Source organism: Lithobates pipiens, unplaced genomic scaffold, assembly GCF_037356315.1.
Source record: "Lithobates pipiens isolate NorthernLeopardFrog02 unplaced genomic scaffold, aLitPip1_a1.2 Scaffold_3, whole genome shotgun sequence".
In the NCBI taxonomy this organism is placed as follows: Eukaryota; Metazoa; Chordata; class Amphibia; order Anura; family Ranidae; genus Lithobates; species Lithobates pipiens.
In genome coordinates, this window is record NW_027507790.1 from 56,062,062 (window position 1) to 56,089,266 (window position 27,205).

General features: G+C 42.4%; 1 protein-coding gene across 2 annotated transcripts in view; it reads right to left on the reverse strand.

The window, feature by feature from the left end:
* CHFR (checkpoint with forkhead and ring finger domains) overlaps nt 1-27,205 on the reverse strand; it is a 117,937-nt gene that overhangs the window by 16,217 nt on the left and 74,515 nt on the right. For both annotated transcript variants that reach the window (XM_077461726.1, XM_077461727.1), the window contains exons 14-16: nt 10,928-10,998; nt 7,436-7,523; nt 2,355-2,462 (exon numbers count right to left, since the gene is read on the reverse strand). In XM_077461726.1, the coding sequence (XP_077317852.1) occupies nt 2,355-2,462; nt 7,436-7,523; nt 10,928-10,998 (267 nt within the window). The remainder of the gene's footprint in view (nt 1-2,354; nt 2,463-7,435; nt 7,524-10,927; nt 10,999-27,205) is intronic.

Consider the following 27,205-nt stretch of genomic DNA (forward strand, 5'->3'; position numbering starts at 1 on the left):
GCTCTAATAGGAAAAAGTGGAGCATAAGGAGGAAGGGGTGGAGTTTACAGATGATGTGGATATTAAGCATGAAGGGGGTGGGGCAAACCAAAATACACCAATGGCTGTACTGCCTATAAGAGAAAAAGTAGAATGGCTAATGGCCAGTGAAAGGGGGGGCTTGGGTGGCCATCGGGGCTGGCTGGCGTGGGTTTGTCTGGCCAGTATGGGAGAGACCTGTCATCTGCCCTGCCGATCACTTCACTTCATAGTGCACAACCCGGCTCAATCTCAATGCCCCTGCATTGCTGAAAGGCAGCCAATGGCTGTGCAGCAATGCAGTTTTCTGAAATTCCAGCCAATGAGGCTGTAGCAATGTTCATGCATGACGTTAGCCCTCCCAATTCACTTATTCACTCGTTTTTGTGCACATTTGCAAAATAAAGTGGGCTGGTCTGGATGAAGTCAGGGCCAAATTTTTGTCTCAGTCCAGCCCTGGCTGAACCAGAGTCGTGTAGAGCGGGAGAATCAGCTCTTGCGTTAATCCTTTTTTTAACGCATGGCAATATTCTGTTTTCTTTGTTTGCACAAACACATATAAACACACAGTGTGGATGAATGAATAACTTGTATAGCGCTACATATGCAAATTAAATTGCATCAAGGCACTTTTACCGCCAGTGTCCGTCTGGGTTTTCAGAAGAGATGGGTCTTGAGCTTCTTGAAGGCCAGGCAGTTTTCTACCGAGTGGATGTCCGCGGGTAGAGCATTCCATAGCCATGGTCCTTGGACTGCGAACCTTCATTCATCCTAATTTATAACGGGTCTTGGGGATGTGGAGGAAGTTCTGGTTAGTTGACCGGAGAGTACGACCTGGGGTGTAGCGCTTTATTTTGTTGCAGAGGTATTGCGGGGATTTTCCTTGTGTACACTTGTGAGTAAGGCAGAGGGTCTTTAATGTTACTCGAATCTTCACGGCTAGCCAATGGAGGGTCTTCAGGGATGGGGTGATTGATTCCCATGTTTTTTTTTCCAGTTACCAGTCTAGTTGCTGTGTTCTGGATGGTTTGTAGATGTGAAATTTGGAATTTTGGAAGTCCTAGGTAGAGGGAATTTGTGTAGTCGAGTCAGGAATTGACGATTGTTCCAACTACTGCTGACCAACTACCAGACTACCAACTACTGAATCTCCTTACGGGGTGAAGGGGATGAGTCTACTCAGTAGGCGAAGAAGGTAGTGGGATCCGCTGACTACTGATCCTATTTGTGCATCCATCATCATGTTTGAGTCAAAGAGGACTCCAAGGCTTTTGGCTTTAGTGTTGGGGGTGATGGGTTGGACAAGGATGGTGAGTGGTGTGGACATCATACCAGGGTTTTTGTTTCAGTTTGCGTGGCGTGTGAATGTCCCCACTGAAAAATTCTAGGCCAGTATATGCATTTAGAAATGTCATCTATTAAACGCATTTAAGATGGACGCTCCCAGTGTGAATGAGGTCCAAGAAGTCACACACTAATAACCAAACTCCATATGATTACAACAGAGGCTGGCAGATAGAGAATATGCAATTTTCTGAACTTGCCATTTTTAAATATTACAAAATAGCAAGGCTAGTGTTTATCTGATTAGAACAATGAATGCACTTCAATCTTAGATACAAGTTAAAAAGTTTAGATTTGTTTAATATATTAACTTGTACTGACTAGTGTGTCACCAATGTAGTTTTCCTTTTAGCTATTCAAAATGTTCCCTTAACTGAAGCAACATATAGATTAGCACCCGTTCACACCGGTGCAACTTCTGCAATTTGACAGTTTCAAATCAAATGAAAAAGTCCAACCCCATTGCTGGGAAAGGAACTGTTCATATCACTGCGACTCATGACACTTTACTTTTGACAGATTTCATTGCAACTTTCATAGACTTGTTAAATTTAGTAAGACGCAATGAAAATCACCAGTGCAAATCGCACTGATGTGCAGCTTTGATATCATGCTGAAGTATTGTAATTTCAAAGCCGCAGGGCTTAGAGGCTGCTAATTCCTATGCTCTAAAAATGTTAATTGCCTGGCCATTATAATGCTTCTCTGGTTTAATAGTTTCTGAGCCACTGACCTGGAGCAAATATTTAGATCATTGAATACTTGTTTTGGGCGAGTGACTCAAAGCTGTTGAAGCTAGACAATAGCAGTCCCCAGGTTTCTCTTAGGAAAGGCAATTGTAAAGGAATCCTAGATATTCTGCACTGAGAAATCTATATATTTGAGATACAGTATATGGAGGCTTTCATCACGGATCTTGAAGGCTGCATTTCCATAACTAGATAATTTCTATATATCAGCTGCAATACAGAATATCAAACTGGAACAGCTACCTGGAAGCTCAGCAGGTGGTATGTTCTGCCTGTACTGGTAGGTTAGATCTCTAAAGTTACGCAGTCCACAGAAGTAGCAGAGAACAGTCGATCCATTAATCCGATAATCTGTGTGCACAAGCATTTGAAAAGAAAAGCAAACACATTATGTAAAAAGAGTCCGTTTACTACAAGTGAAACTGTAAATAAAGACCTAAATTATGCAAGATGCTGATCACCACATTGATTCTGACCACAATTGGTCAACAGAATTAAACCTATTGCATCACTTGATAAAAAAAAAACCCTCTACAAGTTAGAAATCTTTTAAAAATTCTGTAAAATGTTTTGTTCAAACAATTATTAAAGCAGAAATCCGGGATCAGCAAAACACAAAAAACATTAGTACACCCCACTACACAGGTATTACATTTGTGAAATTCCTTACCATTGAAAAGAAAAGTATAACAATTTTCAGGAAGTCAGCTCTCCAATTCAAAAGATGCAGCCTCTATTTTGCCAATAAGGAGCTGTTACAACAATGGATTACATCATATCTTCTCCTCTCGCTCCACAATAATGAAAACTACATTTCCCATTGTGCTTTGTGAATTGCAGTGAATGTGGGTGGGTATACTAGGCCTGCACAATTTAAATGTGAACAAGCCCACATTAACATAAATCAGCCAGCCAGCTACACTAAACACACAGCAGGATAGGTAGGTTACAGCCTTATAAATGCAGAGCATGTTTGTGCTCTCCCCCCTCTAGCCACAACAGGAGATAAACATATTGCCCTAACTTGCTTTATGTGATCGTTACCAAACTGTAGACACGTGCCCATAATTATATATTTTACACACTGTACTCTCCTTTAATTTAGTATTAGAAATATTCCTCCTGCTGTAGCTTGGAGATCTTTCTAACAGAAATCAGTGCTTGTATGGCGTATAGGAGCACATCCCTAGCCACAACACAGAAAGGAAATGGCAGGCAATGCTGCTTTACATCAGCATGTGGCACAATATTGGCATGAGAAAAAAAAAAAAAAAAAAAAACACAACAAAAAAAAAAAAATTTAAAAACTTCAGCGCCAACTTCCTAATCATTAAGCAAATAATGGTGGAACCCTCTAATTTATGGAAATCTCAATAAACTTCAGTACCGGTCTCTGTGATATGTAATGTCACATATAATACACAAACTGAAAATAAGGCCAAAAAAAATATGAAACTTTGCAGGGATGGTGGAAACCCCTCCTACAGATGTTTGGCCGTGGAAGGTGTCAGTAAAGCAATGGACAGTGTTCATTGCCTACCAGTGCAGCCTCATCAGTGCCCATAAGTGCAGCAGGGATCGTTAGACGAGCCGGTAGGATGACACAGAATGGGGATCTCCTGCTGTGACAGATCTTGTAGGTGAAACGCCGGTTGCTGTAAAGCCCCGTCTCCTGAATCAGCATTGGACCAGTGTGCAGTCCATCACAGAAGCCGGTCCAGGAGGTGGGACTTTACAACGACCGGCATTTCACCTACAAGATCAGTCACAGCGGCGAGAACCCCGCTCTGTGTCAGCCTACTGACTAATGTTCCCTGTGCCGCAGTGACAGATGACTAACAGCCGGGGAGGGGGTGAGAAGGACACCACCTCCATGGGCGGTACAGGCCAGGGGTCTGTGAGACCCCCTCCGCCCACTACAGCAAGCATGGACTGAAGTAAAAGTCCCTGCTTGCTAGAGAACTACAAATGGGCTGTCCCAAGGCTGTTGGCTGGGGGAATAAGAGGAACAGCAGACATGGGTCTAACAAACAGGAAATCACTGGGGATTAACGGTTTTACTTCAAAACTCATCAGGCTGTTACAGAGGAACTACTGAGCTAACAAGACCATGGATGGCACAGTCAGTGAAGGTAGATCAGCAACAAGGACATGGGAAAAGTTTTTGCCCGGAGTTCTACTTTACCATTAGCTATTGGGCGGGTCATTGTAGTGACCCTTGCAATGCACAGTGTCACAAAAAAAAAAAAAAAAAGACAAAAATAATTAGGATAAAAATTATTATTGCTGAAAAATAAATACATCTCAGAAGATGGCTGTTCATATTAGAACGGAATGACTGTTTTGGGAATGGGCCAAGAATAATGGGTCTCTAATGATTCTGTACAAAATCTGCAGATGTAGGTGGCCCTCAATCTGAGTGCAAAGACAGAACAAAGAGCTAATTGCAAGCTGTTCCCTGAGTAGTGGCTGTTTTTGTCAGTTGGGTTTTAGTCTTATTTAGCAAACATGTATTTTAGAATGCAGGCTTTGGAGCTATAATTCTCATCTTTACTTCACTACTAAGCAAATTTGTGCAAATACATACAATTTGTGCAAATACATACAATTTGTGCAGTTGACAGTCTCTGAAAAGGATATAATGCACACAAATGGAACAGGTATTCTGTACAGTTCTCAGACTGCAAATAAAATCTTACAGTGGCTATAAACTTTCCCCACTAACCAGGAAAAATGGTTTTGGTTGGAGCTGGGCTCTAAACCTCTATGGTGTAAATGTGACAGTTTCTTCACATACAATTTGTAGCTTAACCACTTCAGACCCGGAAGGATTTGCTCCCTTAATGACCAGACCATTTTTTGCGATATGACACTGCGTTGCTTTAACTGATAATTGCGCGGTCATGCGGCGCTGTACCCAAACAGACTTGATGTCCTTCCCCCACCCACCCACAAATAGAGCTTTCTTTTGATGGTATTTGATCACCTCTGCGTTTGTTTTTTTGCACTATAAAAACAAAAAAGTGTGACAATTTAGAATTTTTTTTTTTTTTTTTACTTTCTACTATAATAGATATCCAATATATGTACCGTATGTATGTATGTATGTATGTATGTATGTATGTATGTTAGAGATATATATACACATATACACACACACACACACACACACACACACACATATATATATATACATACAACATATTCATCAGTTTACGCCAATATGTATTCTTCTACATATTTTTGGTTAAAAAATAGGCGTATATTGATTGGTTTGCGCAAAAGTTATTGCTTCTAGAAACTATGGGATACATTTAGGGACTTTAGAATTTTGTTATTGTTTTCACTGGTAATGGAGGCGATCTGCAATTTTTAGTGGGACTGCGATATTGCGACGGACAAACCTGACCCCCAAATTACACTTTTTGGGCTGCCTGGGACCTGACAGATAGCTGTTCCCGATTACTGGGAACAGCAGATATCTGAGTCCCCTGTCAAAATGGGGATACGCCTTGTTTACAAAGGCAGATCCCTGTTCTGCCTCTGTGCAGAGTGATCGCAGGTGGCTAGCAGACAGAGTCCACCAGACCCGCTAGCTCTCCCGAGGTGCGCAGCAGGCACGTCCACAATCTCACATGCATGGACCTTCGTACAGGTACATCGTCTGTTCATGCAAGAGAGCAGAACAGCTGCAGTATAAGTGTGGCGGCTGGTCAGCAAGTGGCCAAATCCTTTTAAGTAATGTTACTATATTTTCCACTAATCCAAAGGACAACTTCTGCATGCATACAAGAATGAAGCAGCATACCTGAAGAAGCAGCCACAATAAAGCCTATACTTGATGGCACCTGACATAATGTTTGTTCTTAGACAATCTCTTAAAAAGTGATACTAAACACACACTGTTTAATTTACATTGTACCTTCTATTTCTGTATGTGGATGATGACACTTTAATTATTTTAAATAAAAAATAAAAAACCCACATCTAAGCACATTTGTCCTAAATGGATTTACAGCTGTCACATGACCCAATTCTTTCCCACCCTGTCTGCAGGGAAACATAAGCAGGAGGAGCTTTTAGTCCTCTGTTGCCGGTCACATGTTTAAAATAAAAATAGCCTTAGGAATACAGAGTAAAAATAATTAATATCAATAAACGGTTTTAAATTGTCATACAAATATATATTTCAAATCAATTTTTTTTTTGGCAATCACATGGTAAGGGTGAATTTCTGCCAGTCACAGGCAAAGTCACACCCCTTCAGCCTGTGTCTTAGAATAAGGGGGAGGTGAAGCGACCATTCATCCACATGTAATATCCTGCCCTCATTGTGTTTAGCTGGTTAGTGGGCATGAAGGGAGAGGGAGTGGGTTGTCATTCACCACTGTGTATACTCCTACATGTATGACTCTATAGTCACATGGGCTGCTCAGATGTGATAGCGAGGGAATTCTCAGCATAGAAAACCGAGCATGTATAGCGCTGCCACCACAGGGGCAAAATCCCTATCTGAATTTGGAACATGAACAGAGGATGGAGATAGAGGACAGCAGGCTCAAACAGTTTTTTTTTTTGCAGAATACAAAAAAACAAATCTCATATGATAGATCAGCATGTAATATAGCATTTATTCAGAGTTTTGGTTTAGTGACTTCACCTCCTACCAGAGCCAGGCCTCTTCAAAAGGACACATGGGTCCTAGACCTCAACAAGCATTCAGTTTGATAAAAGAGCAAACCAAAATGCCTGCATGGAAACAGATCCTCTTTTTCATAAGTGCAATCTTAAGCTTAAGTCACTCAAACCAATTCTAGCAACATCTAGAGAAGCAAGAAAAACAAGGCTCTACTACTTCTCAATTTCTTTCTTCAATTCCTTAATGAACCACTTCGATACATCACCATAATATATTACTACTGAGCAAGTCAAATTACTGATCACTTGGTGACTTATTAGTGCAGAAAGGATGAAAAAGAAAGAAAGGATGAAAAAGAAAGAAAGGATGAAAAAGAAAGAAAGGATGAAAAAGAAAGAAAGGATGAAAAAGAAAGAAAGATTCTGTTCTGGCAGGTTTCCTTTAACAAAACTAGTTTTATAGTTAAAGAAAAAATAGAGTCTATATTTGTCTCTGAAAAGAACAAGCAAATCATAAAAATCGACAAACCCATGTTTACACCTAAATGGAAAGAAGATACTTCTATCTACATAGTATGTAGCAGCTTTGAAGCCGCTGAAAATGCATATTAAAGCGATAGCCCCATCTTGTGGTCATGTGTTGCAGTTACACAGTAAAAAATTATATTAATATTTAGTAGACTTACCAGGAAGCATAAATACTCCTCTCTGAACTGCAGCCAGACTTTCATGTATCAAGTCTTTCCACGTTAAACCCCTGGATGCCAGGTAATTCTGAACACAAACAACGCATGAAGTTAATCACAATATAATGTTTTGAATCATACTTTTATAATGCTACCAGTACACACTTGAATATCAAAAGCTTACACAGATAACAGAGGCCATTACAAACAGAAAAGGCTTTTAAAAAGCTACAGGTGAAAGAAATGTATATGTGCCTCAATTTATACACACCTGTACAGCAATAATATGGGGTTCAGTGAGCTTTTTAGGTTGACTTTTGCTATACAGGCTGTGTCACGGCCTTTCAATGGGTTTAGTTGACTGCCATCTACTTTACATGATCTGAGATCAAAGATTTCCCTTTTTAGGAGAAAGCATAACTTAGTTCAGTCAAATACAAAAATATATATATATATATATATATATATATATATATATATATATATATATATATATATATATATATATATATATATATATATATATATATATATATATATATATATATATATATATATATATATATATCTGTCTTTAGTTCTACTTTAAAGCTTCTTAAGTTATACTGCTTGCACTGTATAATTTGGATGGCTGTCACACTGCCATGTTCCTTCTGAAATATGTCTAACCTCCTCCCCATTCAGCTCCAAAATGATAGAGTAGCAGTACAGTGCAACAGCGATGTAGCGGTGGGGTGGAGGGGGGGGGGGTTAGTCGCCCCAGGCGCAACATTTAGAGGGGCACAGACGGGGGAGACAGACGATTCGGGCACTTTGGCAGTGTTTACATCTGTCCCTGAATCTGCGTTACGAACACACTGTCTTTATTATGCTGGCCCAACAGTTGCTCCGGCTCCCAAGCAAAGGGGAAAAGCACTGTAACTTGCCCCCTTCCTCAGCTGGACACATTTGACTCTAATATGAGGTGGTGTCTGGAAACTGATGGCGGAAGGGAGAGGATAGAACCTGCAGTGCTGAACGGACCTAATAATGGCACTAAAAAATGTAAGCTAGATGCATGTAATCAGTAGCTGGGCTTGTTGGGAGCATGAGACATGTAGCTATTGTCTCCATCTGATGCTTAGAACAAAAAAAAAAAAAAAAAAGAGTGGCTGGGCGATAGCTGAAGACAGAAGGAAAGGCTGTGGGGAGAGAAAGAAGAGCTGTTTATCTAATGTTGTGAACGTGAGTAAGGGAGATGCCATCTCCTGACACAAGAATGTCAAGCCTAGCTTACATTGCTTATCATTCTGCAGCTGTGCTGCTCCTATATTCCTCTTAACTGTGCCTGGCAATGAGAATTGCATTTTCTTGACTTTGTGCTGTGAAGAATGCATAGTGAGGGGCAATGTGAGCCTCAGAATTCCCTGTGAGAGTGATGTCACAGCGTGTCTCCCGGGTAAGGGGTCTGTGTAGGGAGTCTGGGAAGAAGACCTGGAGTGAACACTGCTGAGGTATGGTTGTTGGTGTTGATATGTGAATTAAGGTGGCTACTCATGGTTTCTGAGCTGAGTGCAGGGGGAGGGAGCTCTGTTTGTAGGGTTTATCAGCCAGCAGTAAAGCACAGCATTCCACTGAGCAGCTGCAATACAGCATAAGAAGTCTACCTGGTCACTAAACCGTGACTAGTGGATGTACAGAAATGTATACTTTATCTTCACTGTGATGTTCAGTGCTCGCACTATTACTGCCTGAGCCTCCGGTCGGCTGCCTGCAGCCTTTTATTATTAGTTGAATCAGAGAAGATATCTCTGGACTACAATAGTCAAAGATATCTCAGATTCAACCAATAATAAAAGGCTGCGGGAAGCCAATCAGACGCACAGGCTGTGAGTGGAGGAACCCTTTGCATTTCCAGTCACAGTTTAATACTGTACTAGGAAAGGACCTGGGGAGTGCAAATTACTTGCCATACCGCAGGTGCCGACAACCCACGCTATGCCACTGCAGTGAAATGCAACAGAGCTGTTATGCCTCTTGCACACGGCTGCCTAAATACACTCAGTGATGATTTGGGGAGCCATGCCATCTGCTGGTGTTGGTATATTCTATTATGGCCCGACTGTGAAAACTTCACACTAGACCTCATACAACTTGGATTCTGTGCCTCTCCCCACTTCCTCCAGACTCTGGGTCCTTGAGTTACAAATGAAATGCAAAGCTTTACACAATCCGTGATATTTGAGGCGCCATATCATCTGCTGGTGTTGGTCCACTGTCTTTTATCAAGTCCAAAGTCAGCGCAGCCCTCTACCAGGAAATTCTACAGCACTTCATGCTTCCCCCTCTGCTGACCAGCTTTATGGAGATGCGGATTTCCTTTTCTAGCAGGACTGGACACCTGCCCACACTGCCAAAAGCACCAATACCTGGTTTAATGATCATGGCATCCCTGTGCTTGATTGGTCAGCAAACTTGCCTGACCTAAACCCCATAGAGAATCTGTGGGATATTGTCAAAAATATATGACACCACAGACCCAACAATTCAGACAAGATGAAGGTCGCCATCAAAGAAACCTTGGCTTCTATAACACCTCAGCAGTGCCATAGGCTGATCGCCTTAATGCCATGCCGCATTGATGCAGTAATTCATGCAAAAAGGAGCCCTGACCAAGTATTGAGTGCATATAAATGGACATACTTTTCAGTAAGCCAGCATTTCTGTATTAAAAATCCTTTTATATTGGTCTTGTGTAATATTCAAATTTTCTGAGATACTGAATTTTGGATTTTCACTAGCTGTAAGCCATAATCATCAAAATTAAAAGAAATACATTCTTGAAATATATGACTGTGTGTAACACATCTATATAAAATACATGAGTTTCACTTTTTGAATTGAATTACTGAAATAATTTTACTTTTTGATATTCAAATTTTATGCTTCAAGGTATGTTTAAACAAGATTAGTGTCACAATAAATGTAAGCAATACCTTCAAACTTAAAGATTATAGTCAAATCTATTTTTCCCCATTTCCCAATTTTAGATAGCGTAAGGGAGTGTTATAACCCGTCAGATTTATTTTCTGCTGCTGTGTCCCATTGTGGAGATTTCCCTTCACTTCCTGTCCCATGGCAAAACAGAACGTGAGAGGAAATCCCTGCAGATTAAAGGAATTCCTTGGTGATCCCCAGGTCACCAGAACAAGTGTCCCCATTGGAAGATTTCCCCTCTATTACTTTTCTGGGGACATCCCAAAAATTGGGGTTTACCTACACTTTCAATAATAATGGATTTGTAACATGTTACAGCCCGAACATGGGTGTAACATGTTAAAAAAGGGGAACTTATCCTTTAATGTAGTTTTAATTAGGAATCAACTGAATTTTGTGTAAAATAAAAACACTGAAGGAAGGAGGCAAAGAAAAAAAAAAAGTCAGTCAACAGGAATTTCTCATTCGCATGGAAAATGTAAGAAGTAATCAATCAGCAACTTATTGTAAACTTACTTTTAGAATGTCAGACTCATAATTATTGTTGTTTAAAACAGAGTCTAAACATTTTTCTCCAAGATTTAACTCTGTGGAAAAAGAGCAAAACAATTAGTGTACTTAATAAAGTATGCAAAAAATTGTACACTCATGCCACAGCAAGCCACTAACAAGCATCTAATCACAGAAAAATTCCAGGTACAGATATTTTTTAAATAGGTACAGTGGTCCAGCATAGATCATTATAACTATGCATACACCATACCCGTGGGATCCCTCTAGAAGCTGGAAATTACTGTAGTCTTCACTTTTACTCCAATGATCTCTGCTAGCGTCCGGGTCTTGTGTCACATAGCTGTCCTGCTGCACTGTGAAGACAGTAGGTTGCTTGCTATGCATGGGCACCCATTAAGAGAATGCTTTGCATTTTCTCAAGGAATGCCAAGCATTCTGATTGGGCGATGTAGAGAGACAACATCACTACTCTGTCCAATTAGAGAAATCCTTACATGACAGGGAAACCCTTCTAAATAGTGATAGCTACAGCTCATGCTACATTACCATGATTAGCAAGATGTAGATACAACAAAAAAAAAGGAATAGGACAAACCTAGCATATTTAAAAAGCCAGAGGGAGCAATTTTTTATTTTTTTGAACAACAACTTTACTTTCAATAAAGATGAAATGAAACAAACAATAGCAAGAATACGAACACAAGAAATTTAAAAAGTAGTGTCCCTCACAAATGTCCCCTTACATAAGTGGTGAATGGAGTGCACTTTACATCAATGGTCAGTAAAGGAATACCACTGTACAGTAATGGTCGACGAAGTGCACTTTTACATTGGCAGTCAGTGGAAACGAGCCCCTATACAATCGAACAGAATAGGTGCTCCCTTACATTGGTGATCAGTAGGAGAGGTGCCCCCTTACATTGATGGTCAGTGGGTGAGGTGCCCCCATATTATTCAGGATTTATATGGCGCCAACATTTTACGCAGCGCTTTACAATATAAAAAGGAGACAACACAGTTACAATACAAGAGTATTAAGAGGGTCCTGCTCAGAAGAGCTTACAATCTAATAGGGTGGGGCAGGTTGTACAAAAGGTTGCAACTGTGGGGAATGAGCAGATGGAAGTGGTAGGAGATTAGTTGGAGTTGTGATAGGCTTTCCTAAAGAGAGAGGAGTTTTCAGGAATCGCCTGAAGGTAGCAAGAGTAGGGGATAGCCGGACCAGTGGAAGTAGCAAGTTCCAGAAGATGGGAGAGGCTCTGGAGAAATCCTGGAGATGAGCATGGGAGGAGGACATGAGAGAGCTTGAGAGTAGGAGGTCTTGAGAAGAGCAGAGAGGACAATTTGGGTGATATTTGGAGACAAGTTTGGTGATGTAGTTCGGGCAGTAGTCTACTTGATAGAATCTGGTAAATGTATGCATGTGTCACGAATCATGCCCGCCCACAGCGACTAGCTAACCGCGACGTGCGTACCGTGACTGGGGTATATGAGGAACTAAGGGAATGAGGGGGAACTTATACTGAGCATGTAAGACTGGCTGTGGTGCTTTCACAGCCTGCACTACCTTTGGCCACCACTACGGGGAGACTCCACTCCAATCCAGCTAGCTGTCCACACACAGGCAGATACAAATCTGACATACAATCTGGTGCACTCCAAGGGTTGGGGAACAGTCTAGCAATTACTACACACATCTAGGGTTCCTACAGCTATCCTGCAAGCTTAAACCCCGGTGTTAATCACTCTTCCCACTGTCCCCACACCCACACCAGACACACAATAAACGATAGCCTGCCACCACCCAACAGTTTGTCCGCAGACTGGTCTGCTGAGCCACCACACACACAGATCTGTCTGGAAGATTTGTTAGCTTACAATCTGCCAACACACAGTGCAATTGCATACCAATTGATGCGTAACTTAGACCGAGTACTTAGGCACTAAAATACAACAACCTCTCCAGAGATATGAGTCCTAGCTTCATACACAGAAGTCACGTATTAATTTTATCATTTAATATCCCGAAAGTGGGCAGCGCATATAAGATATACAAAGAAAAAAGGAGTTACTAAAAAAAGATACAAAAATACAGAAAGACACACAATCGGCAATTTGCAATGAAAATAAAAGATGATAAAAACAGAAAAACTTTACCGAAGTCTATCCATTAGTAGAAGCATACTGGAACATGTGGGACCTCCCCAGTTTCGAACTGGCTTCATGGAAGAACCATTTCCATATCTCAGGCTACTCAATTTATTGAAATATGGATGTGGGCTGGACTTTAGCCCTTGGCCAATCAACCCTAGGGATGTTCCTGTGTCAACCCACAGGATGTTTTGTGTTCTGAAATTACCAGAGTTGAATTGGCCCAGAACGGCACTGATTGCTGGGTCATGGATTGGATTTCCGATAGCAGTCCGATCGCAACAGTACCAATCAATGCCTGCCTGCCGCAATCAGGGAACTTTTATTGGCATCTAGGTGTCACTTCGATCCTAGAAAACTGGCTCTGTTCTTTTCAAATGCTAATGAAAGAACATATGTGCATGACTGACATAAAATACTATATTTTTAATAACCCAGAATTAAACTACATCTACAATTACACTATTTCTACAGATCACATCTTGCCAAGGCAAAACTACCCTACGCTTACATTTTCGTTACAGTATGGACTGAAGACCAAGTTGCGGCCTTGCAGATGTGAGCCATGGAGGCTTGGTGATGCACTGCCCAAGAAGCACCAACAGCCCTGGTGGAGTGTGCTTTAATATGAAAAGGAGGAATTTTCCTCTTTAAACCATAAGCTTGAACAATAACTTGATGAATCCATTTAGAAATAGTAGATTTTGACGCTGCCTGTCCTCTTTTAGGACCATCTGGCAAAACAAACAAAACGTCTGTTTTACGAATCTGAGCAGGTCACTTTCAAATAGACCTTGACCGCTCTCACCACACCAAGAGAATGTAGTGACCTCTCATCCACAGAACGAGGTTCTGGAAAAAAATGAAGGCAGAACAATATCCTGGTTTAAATGAAAACCTGACACTACCTACCTTCAGTAGGAATCTAGGATGCGGCCGCAATACAACCTTATCCTTCTGAATAATCAAATATGACTCTTTACAAGAAAGAGCAGCCAACTCTGGTACTCTTCTTGCAGAAGATATAGCAACCAAGAAAATTATTTTCCTTGTCAAGAGGACTAAGGGAATATCTCGTATTGGCTCAAAATGCTGTTTTTGTAATGCTGACAGGACTAAATTTAAGTCCCAAGGGTTAAGGGGTGGCCTAACGGGAGGATTATTCATGTTACCCCCTGAATAAAGCTACGAACTAGAGAGTGTTAAGCGAGTGGTCATTGAAAAAAAACACGATAAGGCCGACACCTGGCCTTTGATGGTACTCAAGGCCAGCTTCATTTGTAATCCCATCTGTAAGAATTCAAGGATCCTACCTATGACATATTTCTCGGGGTGCCAACCCCTTGATTTACACCAGGAGACATACAGTGTTGCAAAAATGTATTTAGTCAGCCACCAATTGTGCAAGTTCTCCCACTTAAAAAGATGAGAGGCCTGTAATTGTCATCATAGGTATACCTCAACTATGAGAGACAAAATGTGGAAACAAATCCAGACAGACAATCACATTGTCTGATTTTTTAAAGAATTTATTTGCAAATTATGGCGGAAAATAAGTATTTGATCAATGTCAAAAGTTCATCTCAATACTTTGTTATATAGCCTTTGTTGGCAATGACAGAGGTCAAACGTTTTCTGTAAGTCTTCACAAGGTTGTCACACACTGTTGCTGGTATGTTGGCCCATTCCTCCATGCAGATCTTCTTTAGAGCAGTGATGTTTTGGGGCTGTCGCTGGGCAACAACTCCCTCCAAAGGTTTTCTATGGGGTTGAGATCTGGAGACTGGCTAGGCCACTCCAGGACCTTGAAATGCTTCTTACAAAGCTACTCCATTGCCTGGGCGGTGTGTTAGGGATCATTGTTATGCTGAAAGACCCAGCCACGTTTCATCTTCAATGCCCTTGCTGATGGGAGGAGGTTTGCACTCAAAATCTCACGATACATGGCCCCATTCAGTCTTTCATGTACACATCCCGTTCCCTTTGCAGAGAAACAGCCCCAAAGCATTATGTTGCCACCTCTGTGCTTCACAGTAGGTATGGTGTTCTTTGGTTGCAACTCTGCATTCGCTCTCCTCCAAACACGACAAGTTGTGTTTCTACCAAAACAGTTCTACTTTGGTTTCATTTGACCATATGACATTCTCCCAATCCTCTTCTGGATCATACAAATGCTCTCTAGCAAACCTCAGACGGGCCCGGACATGTACTGGCTTAAGCAGGGGGACACGTCTGGCAATGCAGTGTCTGAGTCCCTGGCAGCGTAGTGCGTTACTGATGGTAGCCTTTGTTACGTTGGACCCAGCTCTCTGCAGGTCTTCACTAGGTCCCCTCGTGTGGTTCTGGGATTTTTTTTCTCACCGTTCTTGTGTTCATTTTGACCCCACAGGGTGAGATCATGCGTAAAGCCCCAGATCGAGGGAGATTATCAGTGGTCTTCCATTTTCTAATTATTGCTCCCATAGTTGATTTCTTCACACCAAGCTGCTTGCCCATTGCAGATTCAGTCTTCCTAGCCTGGTGCAGGTCTACAATTTTGTTTCTGGTGTCCTTTGAAAGCTCTTTGGCCTTCTCCTGTACATATACGTCGGCTCTGCAGAGGATTCACCGCGAGATTATAGTTAGACAGTGGTAGAGGTGCCACGCCCCTCCTGCTGCTCATCCGCACCCTCCCCCGCTTACCGGAGCCGCCGGCAGCGGCGGAGGTGATCGGGTCCTCTCGGTGCCTGTGTATGGAGATGAGTGAGGCTAAGATGGCCCCCATCTATCTCCATACCATAGCAGGACAGAAGTGACGTCAAAACATCACTTCCCGCCCATTGCTCTTAAATGGCACATTTTTTTCAATGTCATTTTTCCAAATGCCAATTTTTTTTATTATTGCATTTTAGTCCAAATATGAGATCTGAGGACTTTTTTGAACCCAGATCTCATATTTAACAGGACCTGCCATGCTTTTATCTATTACAAGGGATGTTTACATTCCTTGTAATAGGAATAAAAGTGATCCAGATTTATTTATTTTTTAAAACAGTAAAAAAAAAAAAAAAAAAAAATTTTTTTAAAAATGTAGCAAAATAAAAGAAGAAAAAAAAAACATTTTTTAACCACTTGCTTACTGGGCACTTAAACCCCCCTCAGTCCCAGACCAATTTTCAGCTTTCAGCGCTGATGCACTTTGAATGACAATTGCGCGGGCATACAACACTGTACCCAAATGAAATTTTTATCATTTTTTTCCCACAAATAGAGCTTTCTTTTGGTGGTATTTAGTTACAGCTCGGAGTTTTATTTTTTGCTAAACAAACAAAAAAAGATGCAAAAAAATAAAAATAAATAAATCATGTTTTAATAGTTTGTTATAAAATTTAGCAAACGGGTCATTTTTCTCCTTCATTGAAGTGCGCTGATTAGGCGGCACTGATTGCTGCATTGGTGGGCACTGATGGGCTGCATTGGTGGGCACTGATAGGCTGCACTGGTGGGCACTGATAGGCTGCACTGGTGGGCACTGATAGGCACAGATAAGGCGGCACCGATGGGCACAGATAAGGCGGCACTGATGGGCAAAGATGGGCACAGATAAGATGGCATGGATGGGTGGCACGGATAAGTGGCACGGATGGGCACTGATAGGTACCACTGATAGATGGGACTGATGGGCACTGATAGGTGGCACTGATAGGTGGCTCTGATAGGTGGCACTGCTGGGCGGCACTGGGTCGCAGCACCTTTGAGGCAGATTGTGGGCACTGTGGGTGGCACTGTTGGTGGCACTGCTGGATGGCATTGTGGGTGGCACTGTAGGTGGCACTGTGGGCACTGATGGGGGGCACTGATGGGGGGCACTTACTTTTATTCAGGATGGCACGGCGGTGGGCAGGTGGGCACTGGCAGGGGGCAGGTGGTCAGCTGTATTGCTGGCCGTGATCGGGACTGATGTCCCGATCACGGCCGGCGGTGATCGGCTTTTTTTTTCTCTCCTCGCGCTGACAGCGCGAGGAGGAATAATAGCCGATTACCGGCTCCGTTCTATCACATGATCAGCTGTCATTGGCTGACAGCTGATCACGTGATAAGGGGTCGGGATCGACCCCTTGCACGGATCGGTGATCAGGCGAGTCTCACGGACTCGCCGATCACAGAGCGCGCCGCGCGCGCCCCTCAGGGGGCGCGCAGGCCGCTCGTATCTGGGACGACGTCATTAGACGTAGTCCCGGAAATGTAGGTCCGCGCTAATGCCGTCATTTGGCAATAGCGCGGATCTGTAGTGGTTAAAGTGATCTGTCCCGATGAGCTCGCGTACAAAAGCGAAAGCATATGTGAGTAGCGTCCTTATATGAAAACGGTGGTCAATCCACACATGTGAGGTATTGCCACGGTCTGTAGAGCGAGAGTAATAATAATAATAATAATAATAATAATAATAGCCCTAGACCTCCTCTGTAATGCAAAACATGCAACCTGTAGAATTTTTAAAACTTTGCCTATGGAGATATTTGAGGGTAAAATTTTGACGCCGTCAAGCGTGACATGTTGGGTATCAATTTACTCAGTGTAACATTATCTTTCACAATATAAAAAAAAAAAAAATTGGACTAACTTTACTGTTGTCTTATATTTTTACTCAAAAAAGTGCGATTATAAGACCGCTGCGCAAATATGGTGTGAAAAAAGTATTGCAATAACAGCTATTTAAGGCCTCTTTCACACGGGGCGGATCAGTAATGATCCGCCCCGTGATGATCCGCTCGCTCAGCGGGGATCGCTCAGTTGTCCCCGCCCTGTCAGCTCTCCGCTCTCCTCTATGGGGATCAGACGAGCACGGACCGTCTGTCCGTGTTCGTCCGATCCGCTCTGCAGACGGATAGAAAAATAGGATTTTCCTCCGTCTGCAGAATCGGACTGTTGCAGAGGCGGACGAAATCGGGTGTCTGCGGATGCTCATCCGCAGACACCCGCTATCCCATAGGGATGAATGTATGTCCGTATTTCATCCGCAAACGGATGGATGAAATACGGACATATCGTCCGCATGTGTGAAAGGGGCCTTAGTCTCTAGGGTGAAAAAAAACAAACAAACAAACAAACAATGTTTGGGGGTTCTAAGTAAGTTTCTAGCAAAAAAACAAAAACAAACCTGTTTTAAACATGTAAACACCTAAATTCCAAAACGAGGCTAGTCCTTAAGTAGTTAAAGAAGAAACAGGTCTGTGAGAGCCAGAAATATTGCTTGTTTGTAGTGGAAAATAAGTATTTGGTCACCTACAATTTGCAAATAAATTCTTTCAAAAATCAGACAATGTTATTGTCTCTATTTGTTTACACATTTTGTCCCTCATAGTTGAGGTATACCTATGGTGGCAATTACATGCCTCGCTCATCTTTTTAAGTGGGAGAACTTGCACAATTGGTGGCTGACTAAATACTTTTTTGCCCCACTGTAAGCCTTCCAGACGCTATAGTATATGACTCTGGAGGCCAGCTTCCTAGCATTAAACAAAGTAAAAAACTACCGACGCTGACACAGCCCATGGCCTTTCAGAATGTGGGTCTCAATAGCCAAACCGTTAAATTTAGCTTTTGTAAGGTAGGATAGAATACCGGACCTTGCAAGAACAGAACAGGTCTGGCCTCAGTGGTAGGGTCCAAGGGTCCCTACAGCCATCTTTATGATCTCGGCAAACCAAGATCCCCTGGGCCACACTGGGGCTGCAAGAATCACAACCTCCTCTTCTTGCTTGAGCCTGAGAAGACGGCGCAGAAGCAGCAGAACAGGAGGGAATGCATAGATCAGTGAAAACTGATCCCATGGAAAATTCAAGGCATCTGCTATGCCAATGGATCCCTTGTCCTTGACACAAAGTTGTCAATCTTGTTGTTGAACCTGGACGCAAACAGATCCACGTACGGAACTCTCCATTTTGACATATTGACAGAAAGATGTTGGGGTGAAGGGACCATTCTGCCGGGAATAATTGTTGGTGACTCAAGTAATCTGCCTGACAATTCTCTATTCCTGGAATGAAAATTGCTGTTAGGCAAGGAATGTTGTTTTCTGCCCAAGATAGAATATGATTCACCTCTCTCTGGGCCGTACAGCTTCTCGTGCCCCCTTGGTGATTGATGTAGGCCACTGCTGTGGCATTGTTGGATGGGATCCTCACAGGACAATTCCATAGTCTGAGCATCCAGGCCTCTAGGGCCAGGCGTACTGCCTGAATCTCTAGAATATTGATTGGCAAGGTCCTCTCCGATTTGGACCATTTCCTTTGGACAAATGCTTCTTCGAGAACTGCTCCCCAGCCCAGGAGGCTGGCATCTGTTGTCACTACCTTCCAGGTGACTGGTAGAAAGGATTTCCCTTTTTTGAGATTCCTGGATATCAACTATCAATTGAGGCTCTGACGCACTTCAGGGGATAAACGCATTGGGAAGTTCAGAGCTTGGACCTTCTTGTTCCAAGTTGACAGGATACTGTTCTGCAGCAGTGAAACTGCGCATAAGGAATGGCTTTGAAAGAAGCCATCTTTCCCAATAACTTCATGCAAAGCCGAATAGGACTCTTGTTTTGACCAACTGAATCAGTTCCTTTAAGGAAATGATCCTTTCCTGGGGCACGTTATACATTGAGCCCTTAACCTGGTAAAAGGAGGAGCCAGGACCTTTGTAGCTCTGCCCTTCGGTCTAGCTACTGCACCTTGAGTGTTTACAAACTTGAAATTAAGATTTTCTACCTAGAAGCATAGAAATTTCTGGTGAGCGGGGAAAATTGGCACATGAAGATAAGCATCCTTTATGTCGATTGATGCCAGAAATTCTCCCCCTTGTAGGATGGAGACTATTGATCAGATTGACTACATGAGAAAGGAACGGATATTCAAAAACTGGTTTAGATCTTTGAGATCTAAAATGGGTCTGACATCCCAGTTTGGTTTTGGAACCGTGAAAAAGTTTGAATAAAATCCTAATCCTTGCTTCTTCCAAGGGGATCACCGATATCACTCTTTGAGAGAAGAGATGATCCAAGGCTAGAAATACTTTTTCACTGGATCTCTGGGAATGTTTGATCTGAGAACATGAGGAGACGGAAACTCTCGGAACTCTAGTTTGTAACCTAGAGAAATTGAGGAAGCCACCCATCTGCCTTGGCATTGTTCCTACCAGACCCTTGAAAACTGTAGAAGCCTTCCCCCCACTTGAGGAAGTGGGGGCACCCCTTCATGGAGGAGGCTTTAGTATTTTGTTTTGTGGGTTTCCTCCCCCAGGTCCTCTTTTGGCCCTGGGGCTAACCCTGAGGTTTACCTCTTGAACCTGATGGTGGAGGTTGATGCCCCTGGCACTAGAGAAGAAGCACGTTTAAAAGAAACATGCTTAAACTTCTTCTTAACTGGTAAAAGGGAACTTTTCCCATTAGAAATTCTTTGGATATATTTATCAAGATTGTCTCCAAATAACCAGAAACTGGCCAAGAGCTTTTTGCATGGTGCTTCGGCTGACCAATTTTTCAACCCTAGGATTCTACGCACATGTACCAGCCCTAGCATGAACTGTGAGGCCTTGAGAATAGAATCTTTTATAGCGTCTACTGTAAAACACAACGCTTCTGATATCCAGGCCAAATCCTGGGCCCGCTGATCAGGATTAACTGAGTACCTCTATAAACTGATCCTTTAATGACTGAGATACTCCGATTGCTGCCAGCGCAGGCTGAACGACTGAAGCTGCGATCGAAATATAGTTTTTAAAAGGAATTCCAACTTCTTATCTGTTGAATTATTTAACATATGAGCATTGTCTACTGGACAAGTCAGGTTTTTGTTTACAGAGGATATAGCAGCGTCAATTGCTGGAATTCCCCTATTTCTTATAGAACTCTTCCTCCATAGGATAAAGTTTTCGAAAACTTTTTTGGAGGGAAAAACTGTTTATCTGGGTGCTCCAACTCAGAATGCAAAAGCTTTTTTAGCCACGAATGGATAGGAAAAGCATGAACAGATTGGGGAGTCTTTAGTGAACCCAAACCAGAAGTGGACCAATTCAGTGAGAGATTGTACCAACAACCTATCCTGTGAACCTTATTCCATATTAGGTTCTTCGGAAGAGGAACCATCAGCCTCTTCCTGGTCCTTTGAGAGAAATGTGTCATCTCTTGCCCCTTGTTCCTCAGCATGAGGGTCCTGAGCAATGGGTGGGGATCTGCTATGCTTAGTCCCACTCTGAGATGTGATTAAAGCATCAATTTTCTGCTCAAAACTTAAAATGATTGAAGAAAAAAAACCTCCTTAGTAATATACACAGGGGCTGCAGTGTTAACAGCAGCTGCAACACTTGACCCTCCTGATGGCTCACTCTGACCAGCCATATTACTCTCAGGGGAGGATGCCATATTTTGTTTAGATGGTTCTAGGCTGCCGTGTGACTATAGACCTTCTAAAGCCCTTTTCTAAGGTGTTTTTAACCCACCTTCTGACCATAGCCCAATGCACAAAGCAGAAGTACTACCAAAAGGAATGCATCCACTGCTTGAGCAATAGTCCAGTTCTGCTGCTGCTATTAACACTCAGCCTGATGCAGTAGTAAATGTGTCAAAACAAATGCCTGTGTTACCAAAACCTCGTGCATGCCACCTTTGCTCTTACGTCCCTCAGCAGCTTGCAACAGCAATGGTGCCTTTTAAAATACCCCTTGCCGCGCTGGATGTTGGAGGACCCCAACGCTGCGCTAACCCCGCCCCCCCGCCTATGACCCTTCCTCTTTTTTAACCACTTCTTGACCAGTGCATGCTGATGTACGTTAGCAGAATGGCATGGACAGGCAAATGGGCGTACAGGTACGGCCCTTTGAATTCTCCCCGTGCCATTGCGTGTGCACCGGTCGGGACCTCCGTGAGTCCGATTGCGGGGGGTCCCGCGGACTCAATCGCTGCGGGGATAACCGCGATCATCTCACGGGGAGATGCTAAAGAAAACAAGCATCTCCCTGTTCTGCCTACACACCCCTAGGACACGCTTAACCCTACACTGCCACCGACATTTACACAGGAATCGGTGCATTTGTATAGCACTGATTGCTGTATAAATGACAATGGTCCTAAAAATGTGTCCGCAATAATGTCGCAGTCACAAAAAAAAAAAAAAAAAAGCCATAAAACTATCCCCTATTTTGTAAACGCTATAACTTTTGTGCAAACCAATCAATAATCACTTATTACGATTTTTTTAACCACAAATATGTAGAATACGTATTGGCCTAAACTAAAGAGAAAAAAAATGTTTTTTTTAAACATTTTTGGGGGATATTTATTATAGCAAAAAGTAAAAAATAAATTTTTTTCAAAATTGTTGCTTTTTTTGTTGATAGCACAAAAAATAAAAAGATCGCAGGGGTGATCAAACACCACAAAAAGAAAGCTCTATTTGTTGGGGGGGGGGGGGAATAAAAAAATAAAAAAATAAATAAAAGGACGTCAGTTTTGTTTGGGAGCCACATCGCATGACCGTGCAATTGTCAGTTAAAGCGACGCAGTGCCGAATCGCAAAAAGTGCTCTGGTCTTTGGCCAGCAAAATGGTCCGGGGATTATGTGGTTAAAGTTTTTCCCGTGCGGGCTCTGATCCTACAGGATCAGCAGGGAGAAAGGCAGCAATGGCGAAGGGGGAGCCTGGAAGCCACCAAGCGGCGTGCCGTTCACAACCTATTTTTTTTTTTTAAGCGCTCCTTCCGCAAGGGGGGGGGGGGAAGAACAGCATAGGGGGGCATCTGGTGGAGAGGAAAAAACCCCCAGACTTATCGGAGGTCTGCTGCCGGCTGGAGAAGACATGAGCTCTCTGAGAAGCAAGAGACAGTAAAGTGCTCTATACAGCCCCCAGTGGTGACACATAGCCATGACAACATTTACTAAATTAAAAGGAGACATTCATAAGAAAAATCTTGAAATAAAAAAATCTTTAAAAAAAATAAAATCTTGGAAAACTCCACTTACCTTTCCCGATGCAGGGTTTTCTGTGGTAAACCAAAAAGACCCAATCTTCAACCCTTCATGGTGGGTTCCGTTAAAACTTTAGGAGCTGGGGATCTTCGGAAACCCACAATCCTGGACCTGTAATAGCACTACCGCCAGTAAAACTTTATGGCCTGAATACCAAAAAGTCCTGGATCCCGGAGTCCAGCTCTCTAAAGGAGAAGCGTTACAGGCAAGACCTTGTTTCTTTGATACGAGGCCCGGGTACCATTCAATTCGGCCAAAAAGACACTTTGAACGGATCCAGCTGCATGGCTAGCCCCAGCAAGGATTGCTCCAGTGGAGCTCAAAACAGCACATCTTTACTTGTTAGCAACACCTTAGACACTGGCGAAAAAACTAAAAGGTACTCCCAGTAGTGGGAGGGGTTATATAGGGAGTGCACTTTTTGTCTTCGGGGTGTGCCAGCGTCCATCACCTGAAGGTGGCCTATAACCCACATAGTAACTACTATGGCTCTGTGTCCCATGATGTACGATAAGAAAAGTTGTATTGGAAGCCATGGGCGGTTATCAAGTGACCAAGGGAGGAGGTGTAGAGCCTTGGGGGACCCCCACAGAAAGAGGCAATGGAGAGGAGGAGACAGAGTTGTAGGTGACACTGAAGGAGCGCTGTGATAGATAGGCAGAGAACCAGGATAGGGCAGAATCTCGGAGGCCAAGGGAATGTAGTTTATTGAGAAGGAGCAGGTGGTCAACAGTATCAAAGGCCGCAGAGAGGTCAAGTAGTAGTTACATTGATGGTCAGTGGTAAATTTGCCCTGTTGCAATCCTCATCGCTGAAAAGTTACTGGAGATACGCTTAGGTTGCCCTATCTCCGCCAGCTGTGGCAGCATTGGGGCTTTGAGCAGCGGTCGCCCATCATGACGTTGGTGGGCGTGTCATTCCGTATTGCCACCCCAAGGGACATTTCACCGCTCTGCGCACCTGACCAAGCGGCGCAGTGCGCGTCACCATGACAACGGCGGGTCTAGCTTTGCTTTCACGCCGCCATCTCGGGACTGCCTTCTTATCTCTCTCATTGGTTGTCTATATACCATGTCTATATACCATGCGATTATCCAGTGACCCTCCCCATCCCAAACATCGGCTCTATTTAGTTCGGGCTCAGTCTCTGAAGGTTCAGGACGTGAGCCCGATGCAGGGACCCTAATAACATGCTGTAAGTCGTTTTATATTAATATGCATATATTTTTTGACATGTGTTGAGGTAACCTATCTTGGATATATTTATATATATATTTTTAGGTTAAAATCGCTCAACCTGTCCCATTATTAGTTTATTAAATCGTGAGCCTTTATACTTGTCCTTTTTATTTAGGGCTTGGGCTTTCTGTGTGTTTAACCAGCTGATATGTGCTGATTTTGGGCCGCTACGGTAACTCACTGATGTAGGAATCTGGGCTTCCCTCTTTCGTTTGGTGACTATAGAAGGCCAGGTAGTGTTTTATGTTTGGGTTTCCTTTTCCTATTTGGGATAATCTTTATGTCTGGCAGACATTTATTAAAACCGCCCGGTCTTGTATACACTTTTTGTTCAAACGTTGGATTTAGCACTTGCTAATCTCTCCCTGGATGTGTTATTTTTATAATTATTTTTATTTCAATTTAAATGTTTGTTTTTTTTACACTGTAGGTGGGATTTTTGTAGGTTACCACAATTCCTGTATATAACAATATTTATCTATAATATACTAAAGCATTCCCCCTTCTCTACAGTGATTTTTCATCCTATGGGGTTATACTATTTAATGTCCCTTGTGAGATCCCTGTTTTGCGGGCCGTGTTGAATTGTATTTGCTGACCCCGTTGGTTCACATCTCGTCGCCCAGGGATAGAGGTCCCTTCTCCCTCTTGTCTTGCATCTCTCATACCGTCCAGTTTATTCATTCTGGTTACCATAGTGGTGAGTGGTGCCCTTTGATGTGTTTTTTTTTTCCTCTCTCTTCTAAGTTTTTCCTTTATGGATATACCATTTATTTGTTTCTTGATGACACAAATATTAAATGTTATGTGATTTTGTTTTAATTTTAGATTTCCCGTTTTCTGTTTGATGCGAATTATATATACCCCTGATGAAGAGAATTTATCTAAGATCTCGAAACGCGTTGAGTTGCTGCCCTCCTCCACTGTAGGGTATTGTAATACAGTTGGACTTAGGAAAAATACAGTGTAACAGGATAAATCATGTGTATATGTCATTTTTTGTTTGTAAATATATGAAATGTGTACTGAATTTGGTATCAATTTTTAACCATTATTATTAAAAAAATAATAATAATATTTTTGACTTTTTTGTACATTCTTTATGGCCACCTGCCCGTGATAAAGTCCTTTCCCTAGAGGAGAAAATTAGTTTTTCATATCATTTTGTCAATTAGGATGGGGTTCAAGTGGGCCATGTTAGACTTGTGATTTATAGCACCTTGTTCAATTTGTTAGTTATGAATCAAAACAGGTTTCTTAGATAAATTAATTCTCTACTTTGAACCGCTTGCTTTTGATGGGATGATAAACATTTGTGCCATTACGATAGGATGATTTGAACCATCTTTTAATTCTATAGGCCCCATACTTCGCATCTCTCCTGCCATCTCTAGATGTGATACCATGGGGAATCCGCTGCCGGGATAACTTTTAGCAAATGCCGAATTGCCCGCAATAAAAAACGATACCAGGTTTATGTCAGCTAGCTGCTGCCATAACCCCAGTATTGAACATAAAAGCAATGAGGTATATATACTGTGGGTGGTCAACAAGTGGATATACAGTTAGGTGGAACTTTCACAAATGTTCAAGTTGGTAACGCGTATAGGGGATGGGGGGGGGAGGTGAAAATCAGGAGAGAATGTCTAGCACAGTGATTCTCAAGCAGGGTTCACTGGAACCCTAGGGTTCCTTCAGCATTGGGCAATTTCTGCCTCTCAGATAAGTTCCCACTCACGCCACTGATCCTTTTAGCTACCTGTAAGGAGGTAATTCTTCCCACTGACCATCGCACATGTATCATGAGCTGTAGATTTCAAATTTTTAGAAGGGGTTCCCCCGAGACCAGAGAGCTATTTCAAGGGTCCCTCTGTGTTGAAAAGGTTGAGAAAGGCTAGTCTAGCGGTAAAATGTTGAAAAATCTGCACTCAGGAGTTGAATGCAGCAACAAATCCATAAATGACCTTGAAAAAGCAAAAAAAATGTAGTAGTAGTTTTCTTTTTAGCAAGAGGCATGGCATATTTACTGAGTGGAGAAAGTTTGAACGGTTTTCAATAATCACTTTAATCAATCATGTGAGAAAGCAATTTCCTGTTTACCAATTTCATTTGCACATGATTGGATAATTAAAGTGAATATTCACAGAAATCAGTCTTAAATTTAAATGTGACTGAAGGTGTATTAACTACTTTCCATCCCTAGGATGTACCCGTACATCCTAGGGAATAAGGTTACATTTGGAGCTGCAACTGCAGCCATGATCCCGGCATCAAAATTTGTAGCCGGCGATGGGCTTTACAGTAAAAGTGATCTACAGCCACCTGATCATGTTTACAGGGTGTGCACCCCCATCACCCCCATTTTTTCTGCTTTCAGAATCTACTGTAATGTAATCAGTGTTATTCACTTCACCTGTCAGCAGTCATGTTATGGCTGATCAGTGTATGTATTCTTGGTTATACAACTCACCATAATTACGCATATATAAAAAAAAAAAAAAAAAAAAAAAAAAAGAAGGAGTAAAATGGCATCCTGTGAGTCAAGCTGAGAAAGGGGGTGTTCCTAATAACCTTCCAGCTGAGACCAGGGGTCGACTTAGGGTGGCTGAGCTCATTTGCAAAGTTGGAAGAGCGTAGGACCACCACGGGCTCCACACATAAGGAATTTAGCGTGGGAGCTGTGGAGGATACTAGACATCTTCTCATTAATCATGAGAGTCGTTAAGATGCTCTTCACCAAATGAGACAGCCCCTACTAGGCCCTTGCTATTGCACACGTTGCAGCGATAAAATAGGTGGCCAATTTCTGCTGATAGGAGAAAAGGCCTGGGATCGGACAATGGAGTAAGGCCAAACTGGCATCTTTGCGGGTGTATACATTTAAGAGAATATATAGAAGCCA